Source organism: Nannospalax galili, unplaced genomic scaffold, assembly GCF_000622305.1.
Source record: "Nannospalax galili isolate Female #2095 unplaced genomic scaffold, S.galili_v1.0 scaffold648, whole genome shotgun sequence".
Classification (NCBI taxonomy): Eukaryota; Metazoa; Chordata; class Mammalia; order Rodentia; family Spalacidae; genus Nannospalax; species Nannospalax galili.
The window spans coordinates 3,231,924-3,246,760 of record NW_008360311.1 but is presented as its reverse complement, the minus strand read 5'-3'; the positions used below and the strand labels follow the sequence as shown (position 1 = coordinate 3,246,760).

Genomic DNA, 14,837 nt, shown 5'->3' with positions numbered 1-14,837 from the left:
AGTGGCTACCCCAGCTTTTTGGAGATGCCGGGACCATGGGACGACCACCAAGGACAGCGGCAGGTGTGGCATGGAGCTGGCCTGGGTCTGCGAGACGAGCTGAGTATGCTGTGGACTGCAGAGTCAGAGAAGTGGAGCCGCCAGAACCCTTTGGAGTCCGGAAGATCGTGAGTGAATCCCAGATGTCCAGCCTCGAGCTACTTTGCTGGACTTAGGTTTTGCTTAGGTGTGCCTGATTCTTCCCTTTGAAATAAGACAGTACTTGTTTTGGATTTTAAAGAAGCCCACCCACAGTTAAGAGACTTTTAAAAGAGACTATGGACTTTTAGGTGTTTGGATTTTTTAAGGACTGTGTGTTTTTAAGGTTGTACTGTCTTATGTTGTGATAGTAATATTATATCTTGGGGACAAAAATTGGAAAATTTATGGTTTAATAGTGACATTTGTGTGTCAAGTTGACAAGGGGTCAATTGTGCTGGATAGCTTTAGTGTCAACTTGACACACCTGGGTTGAGGGAGCCTCGATTGGGGAATTTCCTCTATTGGACTGGCCTATGGCCATGTCTGAAGGGCATCTTCTTGATGAGTGATGTGGGAGGGCCCAGCCCACTGTGGGTGGTGCCACCCCTGGCCAGGTGTTGCATAAGAAAGCAGGCTGAGCAGGGGCCAGGGGAGCAAACCAGTAAACAGCGTTCCTCCATGGCCTGTGCTCTGATTCCTGCCCTGAGTTCCTACCTTGGGCTCCTGGATGAACTATGACCCAGGATATGTAAGCTAAATAAACCCTTTCCTCCCCATGTTGGTAGTGGTCAGTGTATTTTGTCACAGCAGTGAAGAACAAACTAGGACAGCTGCCATGTGGGTGCTGGGATTTGAACCTGGGTCTTCTGCAAGAACAACCAGTGTTCTTAACCACAGAGCCATCTCTCCAGCCCCTCAACTGACACTCTTAACAGTCAGAGCAGGAGCTGGGATAAGATGACCAAGAGCTCGGCTGAGAAGGTGAACACATCGGACCCAGTCTCCATTCCCATCTGTGCTGTCTGGAAGAGCCACGGGCCCTTCACGTCAGTCTGACTTCTATGAGTGGCAGTCTGTGCTCCCCCACAAGGTCCCTTTAGTTCCGCTTAGCCCTGCCTCCCCCACATCTTGGTATTACATTTGTTGTGATGGTGTTATTCTTTACTGTGATGAACATCGATGACTTTCCTCATCCTGTTTTATAAAGTCCTTAATCACAGAAACAACCTATACCATTCCATGAGCCCCATGAGCTGGATGGCCTCCCTCCAGCCCTCCCTGACCTACAGCCGATAAAGCCAGTTGTTGAGCTGGATTGAGCTCTGTGGAGATGGTGAAAGGTGCCCCATCTGTGGGCAGATTAGGCTGAGAGCTCTCTAGAGAGGCAGAGGCACATAGGTGCTGCTCAGGTGAGACCGTGCTGTGACCGTACAGGAACTTGCATGGGTGTTGCTAAGCAGGCAAGTGGCTCACGTCTAACATAGAGGCAATAGTTTAAAAGGACCCTGATTGCCTCCTTTCGTACCAGCCAAAGAGAGCATTGGTGTTCGAGTGCTCAGACCTCTTCTACAAGACTTCTAGAGGTGGATGTACCTTGGGGAGCAGGGAGGAACGGGCCTGTCGCTAGAGCTGAGCCACCTTGGCATGTCCAGTCGCCACTTTCTTCATAGCTCAGAAAGCAAATGAAGCTCCAGCACCCCAATGGCTAGTGAAGCCCCAGAGTGCAGACTTTGTTTTCAAGAGAGATGGGAGGCCAGTGATGAGGTCAGCACAGTGTCTTTGATGTATGTTTTCACTTCTGTAAGCTGTGGTGGATGAAATGGGTCTCTTATTTGTAGTGAAAACACAAAGGATGTGTCCCTGTCTCTGCAGATGAGACACCACAGTCACAGGATACCAAAACTTTGGCTTGCTCAGCTCTCCCTGCAGGTGGGCAGGCAGAGGGTAGATGTGCACAGTGTAAGTGGGAAAGCCCTCAAGTGTCCAGACCAAGCTCCACAGGCTGAACCTCACCCTCCAGGAGGAGGCATGTGGAGGGTGCTAATGCCTGGTGCACGAAGCCGGACCTTGGTGGCCCTGCTCTCTGGTCACAGTCAGGGTGGGTGGGGAAGTGGATTGATGTGGCCAGGTTGTACGGCTCATGTGGCCGCAGCTGTGACTCAATGTTGCTGCAAGTTTGAGCATCTCACTGAGGCTGAGCCATTCAGACAGGGAGGTTGCGCTTTCCCCCAAGCAGGTGAAGGGATACCCCAGGGGTGCACATGCCCACTGAGGTCACTGCACTGGGATGCCCGCTGGCCCAAAAGGGCCTCTGTGGGCTACATACAACAGGAATCCCAAGTACCAGAAGCCCAGCAAGGCTGCAACTTCTCCAGTAGCAGATCAGGTGTAAAAGCGCAGGTGGCATCTCCACAGCATGGGGCACCCCCCTAGCAGCTGCTGCTTCCCCTCAGTAGGGTGTTACCTGGGCCTCCTGATCTAAGAAGGCTCACTTCCTACCTGCTGTCAGGTTTTCCTACCCCAGGCCCTGCCTGAACGACTGGCTAAGTGGATCTGAAAATGGCTAGTGATTCCGGCAGCAGAGAGTGTTAGACTTTGGATAGTACAGGCTATCCCATGAGCCTCCCCATGCTTGGCCTGCTAGCCCACCAGCCCACTCAGCACCCATCTGACTGAATGGGGCCTGCTCTTGCAGAGTTCCAAACTCAGTTGTGGGGTTCAAATCACAACTTCTTTCCTGTAACTTCTTAATATCCAGGAAGACTGCTTGATGCTTCCAGGGCCCTGTTCCAAACACCTCTAGAGTTTTCCCTGAGCTCCTGTGTCTCTTCCCCACCTGCCCCTTTGACTCTGCCCTCCACTGCACCAAACTGCCTGCCAGGGACTCCATTCTTCCTGTGCGCCTCAGCCCTGGGACCTGGTTTTCCATGTGTCCAAGTTCATTCTTCAGCCCCCAAGTGGTGGGCTGGGGGTGACTGTTATACCCACCACCAGAGGGAAGGCTCAGGAAGGACAGCTGGGCAACCGGGGGTGGGGTTATTTGTTATCACAGGGGTGTTGGCCCAGCGTTCTAATGAGAGTGCCTCTTCTCTCTATGCCCTCCTCCCTCCCCACCTGCTCCTCTCTCCCAGCTCAGGACATCCACTTAGAGTGCACATACAAGGGCTTTACACCGTTAGCTGTTAACGTTCTTCACCTGTGCTCTGAGCAGCAAGCTGGTTGCTGAGCAGTTTGATTGCCAGGTGTGCTGGGAAACCTGTTCTTCAGTGAGCAGTCATGTCACCAGCAGTGAAAGGATGTGTACAGGACAGGTCCCGCCTTCTGCCTGGCAGCTCTGACCTGAGGCGTCTCCTCCCAGCACCACACATGCATGACCCGTGAATGCCCCACCGCCCTCCTGACAGCTTTCCCAGGTTACCTGTGTTGTAAAACAGTTCCCCTTCGCTGGAGGGGTCTCGGGTTGGTTTTGGATTTGACATGTCCTCCACACCACATTCTTCAGCCTCGTGCTCAGACCCGGCACACGGAAGCTGCTGCCTTCACAGGACGTGGGATTGGACAGTGTTCAATTTGAGGCACTGCCATTACTAAAGCACTTGTTTTGGGTGTGTTCTAGGACCAACATGGCTGCCCTGTGTTCTGTGCAGTCGATACACCCCTCATGTGGGTTCATAAAATAAATCTAGGTCCGTACATTCAATGCATGCAAAGAGCTATTTTACTTTATAGGTTCTATAATTAGAAAATCTCCCAGTTTAAGAAGTACAGTGCTTTTGAAGTGGGTCTTGTTTAAGTGAGGTAATCTTAGGAAGAACGAGGCAAAATTACCGCTCAGTGTACACGCTCAGTAGTCACGGCTTAGCTGTGCCATGTTTCTCCCAGTAGGAGACTGCAGGACTTATAAGGGCTGCGTTTCTCACAGATACCCACACATGTATATCATGGGGTTCCACTTGAAGAGCTACAGGTAATCAGTGGACGCTGAGGGAGAATCTATTTTCTCCAGGGACGAGCTCCCTGATCAGTTATCTAATTCTAAATGGGCAGCCCTAAACACGGGTGCACACAAATGCCACTAAATACGCTCAGTGCATTATACATATGTGTGTGCATATTTATAAATGTATATAATATATGTAACGAAGAAGAGCACAGGAAGTTGGGGGCACAGGGAGAGTTGGAGGACTGAAAGGGATGGAAATAGTAAAGACAATAGTCATATGAAATTCTTTAAAATAAAAAGTTTCACAAAATTTGTACATAATTTAGATAAATCTCAGACATTAAAACAAAATTTTTAAAAATCTGTAGGGCTGGAAAGATAGCTCAGCAGTTAAGAGCACTGGCTGCCCTTGTAGAGGACTTGGTTCCCAGCACCCACATGGCAGCTAACAACCATCCCTAACTCCAGTTCCAAGGGATCCGACACCCTCTTCTGACCTCCTGGGCATTGCACAGCACAAGTACACTTACAAACATGCAGACAACACACTCATACACATAAAATTTTAAAAATAAGTTAAATATTTTTTAAATGTGTAGCCAAGAAAGTCTGCCCATCAGAGACCTTCCTGTTTTCTCACTGACAGGAAGGTCTGCTCATCTGAGATGGCCCTGTTCTTTCTTGACCTTTTCTTTCAGGCAGGACGAGGGGGTGCCTATCAGAGCTGGGGTGATGGGTGGTGGTCCGCTGGAATGGTGGTACCTGGGAGGCCATTTCAGCCTGGACTTTGTGATCCTGTGTGATCTGCTGCTGGGCAGCAACTGCTGGCTGGAGACCCTCTTGTCTTCTACCATCCTGGACTGTGGGGCTCAGCTGGCTGGGGTGCACATGCTTGTCACGTGGTTGTGGGCAGGTGGTGGCTGAGCCTGAACTCTTGAGACAGCTCAACTGGGAAGGACCAACCAGAGGTTGGCAGTTGAGGCTGATGTCCTCTGAGAGGTGGGATGGGGTCCAGGACTCTTTCACACGACTTCTTGTGTGCCTGGGCTTCTATCATGTTGATCAGATTCCAAGATGGAGAACCCCAAGACTGAATGTTCCAAGAGACCAGGCCATTGGCTTCTTGTGACTTTGCCACAAAATCCCAGAATGCCATTTCTGCCTTATTTTATTGATCAAAAATCCAGACCTGGTTCTAGGGAAGGGCGCTAAGCTTTGCCTTGTCACTAAACCATGTGACCACAATGCCGAAAGGAAGGGTGCCATCAGCTTTTCTACCATTTACTGTTTCAGAAGAGGGGTGTTATCTAGAGGAGCAAGAATATTAAAATATGAAGGGCATGGGGGTGCAGGAAGGTCACAGAACATTGAGTATGTACAAGTGAGTTCACCAACTTTGCTGACTGGAGACCAGATCTGTGGAGCACCGTGGGGTGAGCCTGTTTCCATGGCAGCTAGGCAGCACCCCAGAGGAAAGTTCCTGTCCACTGACCACACCTGTAACTTAGCCACCCATATCACACATGATTGCAAAAAGAGCTTGGTAAAGGGATCTAAGCAGCATAGTTTCAAAGACATGTTTACCTAGAAGCAACCCCATGCATGACCTATTCACACCTAGTCTGTAGAACTTTTTTCATGGGGCTGGAGAGATGGCTCAGTGATTAAGGGTGCTTGCTGCTCATGAAGAGGACCTGAGTTTGGTTCCCAGCAACCACACTGGGTATCTCACATTTGTCTGCAGCTCTGGATCCCACAGTCTCACCTAGCCTCCACTTAGCACCAGCACCAGCACACAAACACAGAAAATAAAGTCGTTTGAAATGTACAAGTTGAAATGGGGAGAAAGAGGCCCCTAGAGGGTTCTTAGTCTCATTCATAACAGAATTTAAGAATGGACCCAAACAGAAGCTTTTACAATTTTATTAGAATCTTAAAAGAAAAATTCTCAGGGCAGGTGAGCTGGTCATCTTGGCAGCCACCTTGAGGTGAGCGGTGGGAAGAAGGAAAGAAAGCCATGGAGCCATGCAGGTGTAGAGCCTGCGTGGGAGTCAGATAGATATGTGGCTACATGGCCAGGAGAAGGAAGCTTTAGAGAAAAAGTGAAGACATACAAGATGCTGGGGGCGGCCCAGAGCCTTAAAGAAAGCATGTTTAGTAAGAAAGGCACTGAGACCTACATGACTGGCTGATCCAGCAGTTCTGCAGAGGTCTGAGCTACTTTCAGGCAGGAAAGATTCCCTAGCTCATTACGCACTAGGTGTTCTGCCCACCTATTTAGCATAACTTAAGGTGAACCTGCCTTCCTAGGAGTGGTTTTATCACCAGGTAATTGACCAGTGAGACTGGAAAAGTGGTCCTCTAACAGATAGACTAGGGATTTTATGGTCTGGGCCAGTTCAATTTATGGGGCTTTTTGCTACTCTTAACAATATTAGAACCACAGACACATAGGACTGTGAAGTGTTCCCCGCCGCCCCCCAAGGTGGGGAGGTTGGCTTACATTCTGGAGATGCTTAGAGAAGACTGTGGAATATCTTAAGTACTTAGAGCGGACACTTCTTGGTGTTTGAGAAAGCCTGTTTGCCCATGTGTTTTAAGGCATACCTCCTTCTTTACCGTGACAAGCAAAGCCACTGTCCACAAAGCACCGTGAATAAGGGTTCCGGGACCTGGGGAGCCTGGCTGACCTCTCCTTGAAGTCATCTCTTTGTAGCTCTTCTCCTTCCTGGCTTTATGTGCCTCTCTGGCTCCCTGGAGATTTCAATTTGTGTTTATCTTCCCTGAAAAGGTAGAAGCAAGATAAACATGGTAAGCTCCTCATAACTAGAGACTGTGCCAGGGATAAATTCAGCTTCATGTTAGATGTTGGAGAAAAATGTTCATCTCTGGGAGAAAGTAGAATAACCCTGGGTTTGGAGGAGATGAATAAGCAATAGAAATTTCTTTCTTGTAGTTTTCAAGGCTGGAAGTCCAAGGTCTGTGGTCCAACATGGTCAGGTTCTAATGAGGGCCTTCTTCCGGCTGCCCACTTCTGATTCTTTGTATGGTAGAAAAAACACAAGGTTCCCTGGGGTCTCCTTTATGAAGGCACTAGCTATGAGGTCAGACACACAGTAAGTCAGGAGCCTTCATCACTTAACTGCATCCCAGTCCCCCCTTCCTGATACTGTTACACTGTAATTTAGCATTTCAACTAGGAATTTGGAGACATAAGCATTCATTTCACAGTATTGTGCTGTTGATTCATTAAATTACTTGTGGAATGTTAGAGACAGAAGATCCTGGAGATCAGTTACAGGGGGCCCAAGAGGGCATTTAACAAGGGTAAAGAATACACTTCAGAGGGTGTACGAGAAAGGATGCATGGTCTAAATAAAACCTTAGGGTATCAGACAAGTATGGGAGTGGCTAAAGTGGCCTGACTTCTACATGGATGGTCCCAGCTAGAGGAGGCCTCTCCTAGTCTGCAGCTCCGGAGGAGGTATCCACCTCCCTACCACTGCTCAGACCCTGACACAGACCCACGGCCCACTTCCATCTTCTCTTCCTCTCTTTCAATGTCAGCCTACTTCCTACTGTGCAGCTATGGTGTGTGACACTTCCTGGGAAGACATGGACAAATGTTGACACACCCCAGCTAGAGTATTGATGACATACCCAAGTAAAACGACACCACCAAAGTCCAACTTGGTGAACGAGTGAGTTTACTGGGGTTACCTACAGGAACAGGGCTGACTCAGAGGAGCTATATCACCAAAAGCCCACCCAGCATGAGTGAGGGCTGAAGGCTGGAACCCTGGAGCTCTCAACTTGACATGCAGGCAGCTCCCAGGTCAGAGTCTCCTCGGCAGTTCTTACTACTTACATGATATTCAGAGGGAGGCGCCTGGTGGATCTGAAAAGTTCTAGGGACTTCCTGAGACTTCAGAGTTTATTTCCTGAGTCTTAAGGAGCCTCCCGTTAGAGCTTTGAGTCTTAACAAGCTTCCCTCCAGGATAGAATGTTTCAGTTTGGAGGAAGTTGTTACATAACAGATAAGTACTGAACTCTGAGGAGGAACAACACACTTGAGCTCTCTTGTTGGGAGACAACAAATCAAAAATAAAGCATGAAATTACAAGCTACCAGCTGGGAAAGTTACGTAACAACCCTGGAAAGAGTTGCTTCCTAAATCAGGGTCCCCCCTGAAGTAGGAGACATGACTGATTCTGAGTCTGTGGTTTAAACTTTGACATGCTCTATGTGATATTTTGAAGGTTCTTGAATTGCATATTGAGATCGCATTACAATTCCCTTTGCCTTTCCGGAGCCCAAGCTGTAGACTTTGGGGACAGCACTGTGTGGCAGACCCCACCCCTGACTGACACTGTCCTCGTGGTGGTTTTCTCTCCCCAGGGAAAGGAGACGTGTTTGGAGATGTGTTCTGGAAGGAAGCCACTCTTGCACAGTCCTGTGCTAATGTTAGGGCCTTGACCTACTGTGACCTGCATGTGATCAAGCGGGACGCCCTGCAGAAAGTGCTGGAATTCTACACTGCCTTCTCTCACTCCTTCTCCCGGAACCTGATTCTCACCTACAACCTAAGGAAGAGGGTGAGCTGGCGAGTTTTGGTTCTTTTTCCGTTTATACCTGTGTACTTTGGATAATTACAGGGCTGGGAATGTCCTTCGGCCTTTTATGTAAGTAGAGAAAATGGTTCTAAGGCAGCTCTGTGCATTGCTTGCTCTGAGGGCTTTGGATATGAAGTGGAAGGGAGAGGTGTACTGGACTAGAAGATGGGTCGGGATTGGTGCAGAAGGCCTCTGCCCTTGTGTCCATCTGCGGGCCCCAGTTCCCAGCACTGTCGAGACCTTGCAGTGTGTAAAGATGGGTAAACGTGGTTGCCCATCAGTAGTGTGGCTGCATGGAGCCGCCTAATTAATGCCAACTGGATCTCCCAGTGGCTGGGGCCTTCGGAGTGCTGTGAGGCCGCCAGCCAGCCGGTAATGATAAACTCTGGGGAAGAAATGAAAATATGTTACTTGAGTTCAGCAGAGAAAGCCATGGGATGTGGCTGTCTGGAGACCGTTTTGTATACAACCAGCTCCTTGCGAAAAAGCAGTTTTAAGGACCAGAAAACGTTTCCTCTGAAGCTGTTTCTTTCACACTCGAACCGTCAGGCTGTCTCCGCCTTTCTCTGTTTTCGCCTCGCGGGGGCGTTAGCTTCCCACAGTGGATTTCCCTCCCCCGCATCCCCTTCGGATAGGATAAGATCTTACCACACAGCTCAGGTTGCACCGAAACTCTCAATCCCTGCCTCAGTCTCCCACTTCTTGTACTTCATTGTACTTGGTAGCTCCACATGGAGGCGAATCACCTGGGGAGTCACCTGGAAAGATTGTCTTAAGACTCTTTCCACAATGAACTCGTGCTTGTCCACTAGTGTGCTTTGCCTCTCACGGTCCCTGGCTGGATTTCCCTGTCAGATTTGTCCTGGGCTTCCTTGGGGTCAGTGTTGGTCTTTGGGCCTTTGTCTCTAGTGGAAGAAGGAATTTTGCCATCTTTGTTACTTATCAATGGCCCTGTCTGCTTGTCAGGGATTTAGTTCCTCAGATGAACTAGACTAGATAAAGAAAATCAAAGGTGCCCCCCCCACCCCCCACCTTCAGAGGCCCAAACCTAACAGAAGAGCTATATGGGAACAGACAGGGATCATGACTCCCCCAAAGTATTGTGGGAGAATAAGGGAGGGGACAGCTAAAGAGGGGAGTCAGAGAGGCCATGTCCAGAGGGCGAGCTGAGCATGAGGGACACACTGGCCAGAGGGAAGGAAGAGGTAGGGGTCGCTTAGAGGCACAGCTGGGACAAAATCCAGAGGACGGAAGCTGAGCTTGGCCTGCTAAGCCCTTCCCAAGGTTTGTAAGGCCTGTCTTTCGCTTACACACACAATAGGCTTCTGCCTGTCTCAGTCCCTTGGGTGGTGTTGCATTGAGGATCCTGCCGAGAGCCCCAGGAGCAGCCGAGCACCCCGGTGTTCTCCATGTAAAACAGCACAGAGCACCCGAAATTCATCCAACATTCTATGACAAGGAAAGAGATGGGATCTCAGGGCTGCAGTTCCCCATCTCATGATGCAAGGTTGTGGTGGGACGATGTCTCCAGCTCCTTGGTTTGAAGCCTGCCCGTCTGAACTCCAGCGGGCGGGTTCTGGTGAAGACCCGCTCATTCAGGAAGCCCCTCACTTGTCTGCCGCCTGGGAGCATGTGACTGTTGCTAGTCGTACTTTTAGCCAAATGGATTCTTTTAAAGCCCGTGTTTTGGTTTACCCCGCCTTTCTCTGAAAGCCAGTTGGTTTTAATCAGCTTTGGGCGTTGTTGATCATATGGGTTGGAAAATAAACAATTCAGGTTCTTTGGAGGAGTAATAATCTTGGAGTAATTGTGGATCAAGTAAACCTGTCTCAGAACACAAAAACAAAACGCCAACAGAAACAGTGATGTCCCAGTAATGAGATCGTTTTCCCATAGAGAGAATGATTGACAGCTGTGGTGAAAGCGGTGGACAGACAGACTTCCGCCATGGTCCAGGAAAGTGCTTTCAGGTGCCAGATCCCCAGAGAAGAGAAGATGGACCCCTGGTCTGTGCACCTGAGGGTGTTTGGTCCCCCCCTCCCCCCAGTGCCTGTGCTCAGAAACAACATGGAAGGAACTTGGGCATCTGATGGAGAGTCAAGCTAGTTGACCTTCAGATTTCCTTCCCACCCAAGCAGCTCTGAGTCTGGTACAGAGCCAAATGAATTTTCGTGAGAGCCTTTTGTAAAGAGCCATCCTTTTCTTGGAAGAAAGAGCCTTGTCATTTCGGCGGAGCCATTGTCACCCCCCATTGTGCCCTTCTGAGAATTAATTCACGGCTACATGGGGCACGGACGCTGAGAACATTACATGCATGAATTATTCTTGTAGCTATATTTTTCTGGCAAAGTGAAGTATATTCTTGTGGCTGTTTCTTACTTGGCAAAATCGAGTTATTTGTTAAGAGCTCTGAGGACACTCTGGTTTCAGCATCTGTGAGGAGTCGTTGGGTCTTGTAAAACACCCCCTCCCCCTGCCCAGTGCACAGTGAAAACTGAGCTGGAAGATGCCTCAGTGGCCAGTCCTGTCTTTCTCCCACATCCCCACCACCCTCATGTCACAGACACAACGTTTTATAGAACGTCACGGAACAGGGCTGGAAATGACTCCCAGACTGAAATCTTCTGCTTCTCCAACCTCCTACCTGGTATCCTCTGGCCTCTGTGTTCTAAGCCTCATCCATTTATCCCTGAGCCCAGGTGGATGCGCACTCCCCAGCGCTCAGCACTACTTGGGAATCCAGCTCAGACTGTCAGGTCATTTTCTCCAAAGCCACATGAGGTCAAGGGTGAGGGTGCAGAGGCAGGACCTGGAGGGTCAGGTCAGCATTTGACCTTTAGTTTTTCTTAGCTGTGAGTTCCAAGACAATAAAACTGATGTGGGTTCTGTCTCTACTGCTCACCTTTGTAATTCTGGACAGGAAAGCCTCCTTATCCTTAAGACTGGGGGAATGAGACTGTCTACCTCTAGGATGAAGGGTGATCGGGAAGATGAAGTACAATAGTGTTTCTAAGCTCTTAACAGAGGCTGGGGCCCAGGAAGTGCTCAGCTACACTGTTTTGTCTTCCTGACAAAGACCCAGGTGGGGTCTTTTGACAGTTGGGAGGAGAGGATTCTTTAACAGAGGCTGGGGCCCAGGAAGTGCTCAGCTACACTGTTTTGTCTTCCTGAGTAATACTTTATTCATTACCATCCAGGTGGGGTCTTTTGACAGTTGGGAGGAGAGGATTCTTCTTCCTCTGCTGAGTTCCTGCTTGGTAAAATGTTCTCTGGGGTGTGTGGAGCCCATTGCTGCCTTTCCGTCCAGCTCCTGACAGAGAGGCCAGCACTATCCACTCTTTTGATCAGTTCCATTCCAGGAAAGAGCAGTAGACGTGTTTTGAGAGCTTACATCCATCGCCAGGGAGTGAGGAGGAGAGACGGCATCTTTGTTTCTTCTGAGTGGAGTGGCCTGAGGACATTGATGAAAGGAGAGAGCAGAGCCTTCTGCATCTTAACCCCTCGCCTGGCCAGGGTGCCAGGTTCTGGGAGCAGCTTTCTGCAGACCCCAAGCCATCTTCTGTACTCAGACCTTTGCATGCTGCTAAGAGATCTCAGACTAGGAGACTGGGAGCAACTGCACTGTGTCAGTATGTGGTTCGTGTCCACGGACGACATGCTCAGAGCAGCCTGTGGCATGACAATTTCACTGTACTTTCTCAAGAGAGTAAACCAGGACGCTGAGGAGAGGGGGTCCCTTTTCCAAAGCCTCCCAGATACGATGACATATTCTGAACCTGGCTGTGCACCTGTGGCTAATGATGTCGCACCCTGTGAGCAGCCAGCTTCTGGGAAGCGTGGCACTCGCCTTTCCTGCAGTGACCTACTCTGACTTTCTCATAGGCTGTTGGCCTTGGGGCGGGTCGGGGGTGGCCTAGTTGTCCCCTAAGCATCTCCAATGGTTTTTGCCTCTACCAGTGCCCTCAAAAACAGTGACTGCTGTGCTGCTATTGTGCTGAGGAGGCTCACCTGTGGGGAGCTGACTGGCCTTGCCTTGTTTGTAGAAGGGCACTGCTTTGGGGCTCAGGTCCTATCTGATCGCAGGCTTGGCTGCTGACTAGATGTGTATCCATGGGCAAGCCACTTAACTAAGCCCCTCTTTGTGTGTAAAAAGAAGCTAATATTCAGGGTGTGGTGACTCATGCTTATCATAGCACTTGGAAAGGAGGGCTGAAGGAAGAGGATTGCTCCTAGCCTGGGCTACACAGCAAGTTCCAGACAGGTCTAGGCTTCAGTGTGAGACCTTGTCTCGTACAGAATAAAACAAAACAATCGAAAGCAACAACTAAAAGAAGATAACCCGAGGGCTGGCTGGTTAGTATGATCAAAAACCTCTGCACATTAAGACAGTAAAAAAGGCATAGCAAGCCGGCGTGATAGAATGGCACGGAATCCCAGCATGTGGGAGGTGGGAGCAGGATGGCTGCAAATTCAGAGACAACCTGAGCTATAGGTTGTGTTTGCATCACCCTGGGACAACCTAGCGAGACCCAAAACTAAAACAAAATCCAACACAAGTGACCTAGGCCTGTAGGAAGCAGTCTGTTCACAGTAGCTCATCTTCCAGCCCCCTAACGCTCTGCCTCCACCTCCGGCCTTCAAAGCTTCGATCTCGTACTTGCATTAGGAGCAGAGCTGTTTCTTTGGTTAATTGTTTGTGGGCTCTGTTTCCTTTGCAAGTAGAGGTGAGGTGTGGCCTCTCAGTGCCCAGGGATTGATCATTAGGCCAGTGAAGGAAACACACCCCATGTCAACAATGCTGGCACACGGGCAATTAGGTAACTACCAGCAGCCAGTGCCGAGGATAACTGGCTGGCAGGCAGGTAATTGGATGGGTGCGTCTCATCCTCTGCTGGTAGGGCTTTCTTTGCAAAGCCAATATTATTGTGTATTTGAGTACGGTTTGCAATGTTTGCATATGCTAATTTATTCCAGGAAGGATTTTTAAAATCATAATTAAAGCTCAAACCTGATGAGTTGGGAGGGATCTAGGACCCCAGTCATTGTTGCTTTCAAAGCAGGGGCCTCCTGGTGCCTGCTCTCTAAAACTGAGGTTGCCATGGTGAGCTGTCTTGAAAGCCAGTGTACACATCTAGTCCATTGTAACCAAAAGACGTTTTGTTCTGGAGAAGAGGAGAGCAGAACCTTGAGATATGGAGGGAGCTCTGCTCATAAGTGGTGTTGGGAAGCCTTTCAGGTACTTCCTTAAATTCTTGTGGAACGTTGGTAAGCTGGGAGGAAAGTCCGCAAAGCCAGGTGTTTAGAAATGTCACCCACTTTCCACTGAATGCTAGCGTGTCATAGCCTGAGTTCTTAGTTGATCTCTGCATGCCCCACACTTCCCTTGTTATTCTTCCATAGTGAAGGCGTCTGTGAACTTAAAATTATCTATTAGACTGTCAACCCAGAGAGATAATAAAATCATGGTGTTGGAATTAGAGGTGGCGGAAGGGGCTGATGATCTGAGTGACATGACTGTAATCTTCACAGAACAGCAGCATGTAAATGAGAATCAGCCTCCTGTGTCCTCCACGGAATCAGGAGATGCCAGGGACCAGTTTCCCAGTGCTTCTACCAGAACGCTGGCAACCGTAAAGACAGTCCTGGGGGAGACAGTGAGGGAGCTCCATTCTGCTGAAGTCAGCACACAGTACAGTTGACCAGGCTGGATCTGGCTGCTTCTGAGAAAACAGGCAGTTCTGTAAGTTCTGTAATGAACATGGACTGCAGAAATGTAACTTCACAGCTCAGCTCTGCCACTTGCTAGCTGCAGGCGGAGGCTAGGTGAGAAAGCATGACTATAGCTAGTTGGTGGATTCATACTGCCTCCCCCAAAGGGTCTACCCATAGTAGGATATAACCCTGTAACTTCCCTTCCATTATCTATGGGACTGGTGACCATAGAAAGGGAAAGTTTGCAGAGCGATCAGATGGGGCTGATGGTGATGGCTAAAAATATATTTTCTCTCTAGGCTGGGCATGGTGGCACATGCCTGTAATCCCTGCAGAGGAGGTGGGCCTCTGTGAGTTCAAGGCCAGCCTGGTCTACATAGTAAGTTCCAGGCCAGCTGGCTACGAGGAGACCCTGTCTCAAGTCATATATATATATATATAATATAGTTCCCTTGATTTTATATAGATACATAAAATTGTGTGTGTGTGTATATATATATATATATATATATAGAGAGAGAGAGAGAGAGAGAGAGAGAGATGTGAAA

General features: G+C 49.2%; 1 protein-coding gene across 2 annotated transcripts in view; it reads left to right on the top strand.

Annotated features, from left to right (window-relative positions):
* The window catches only part of Kcnh1 (potassium voltage-gated channel subfamily H member 1), a 348,705-nt gene that overhangs the window by 259,335 nt on the left and 74,533 nt on the right, over positions 1 to 14,837 (top strand). For both annotated transcript variants that reach the window (XM_008824811.2, XM_008824812.2), the window contains exon 10: positions 8,363 to 8,559. In XM_008824811.2, coding sequence (XP_008823033.1) covers positions 8,363 to 8,559 — 197 coding nt within the window. The remainder of the gene's footprint in view (positions 1 to 8,362; positions 8,560 to 14,837) is intronic.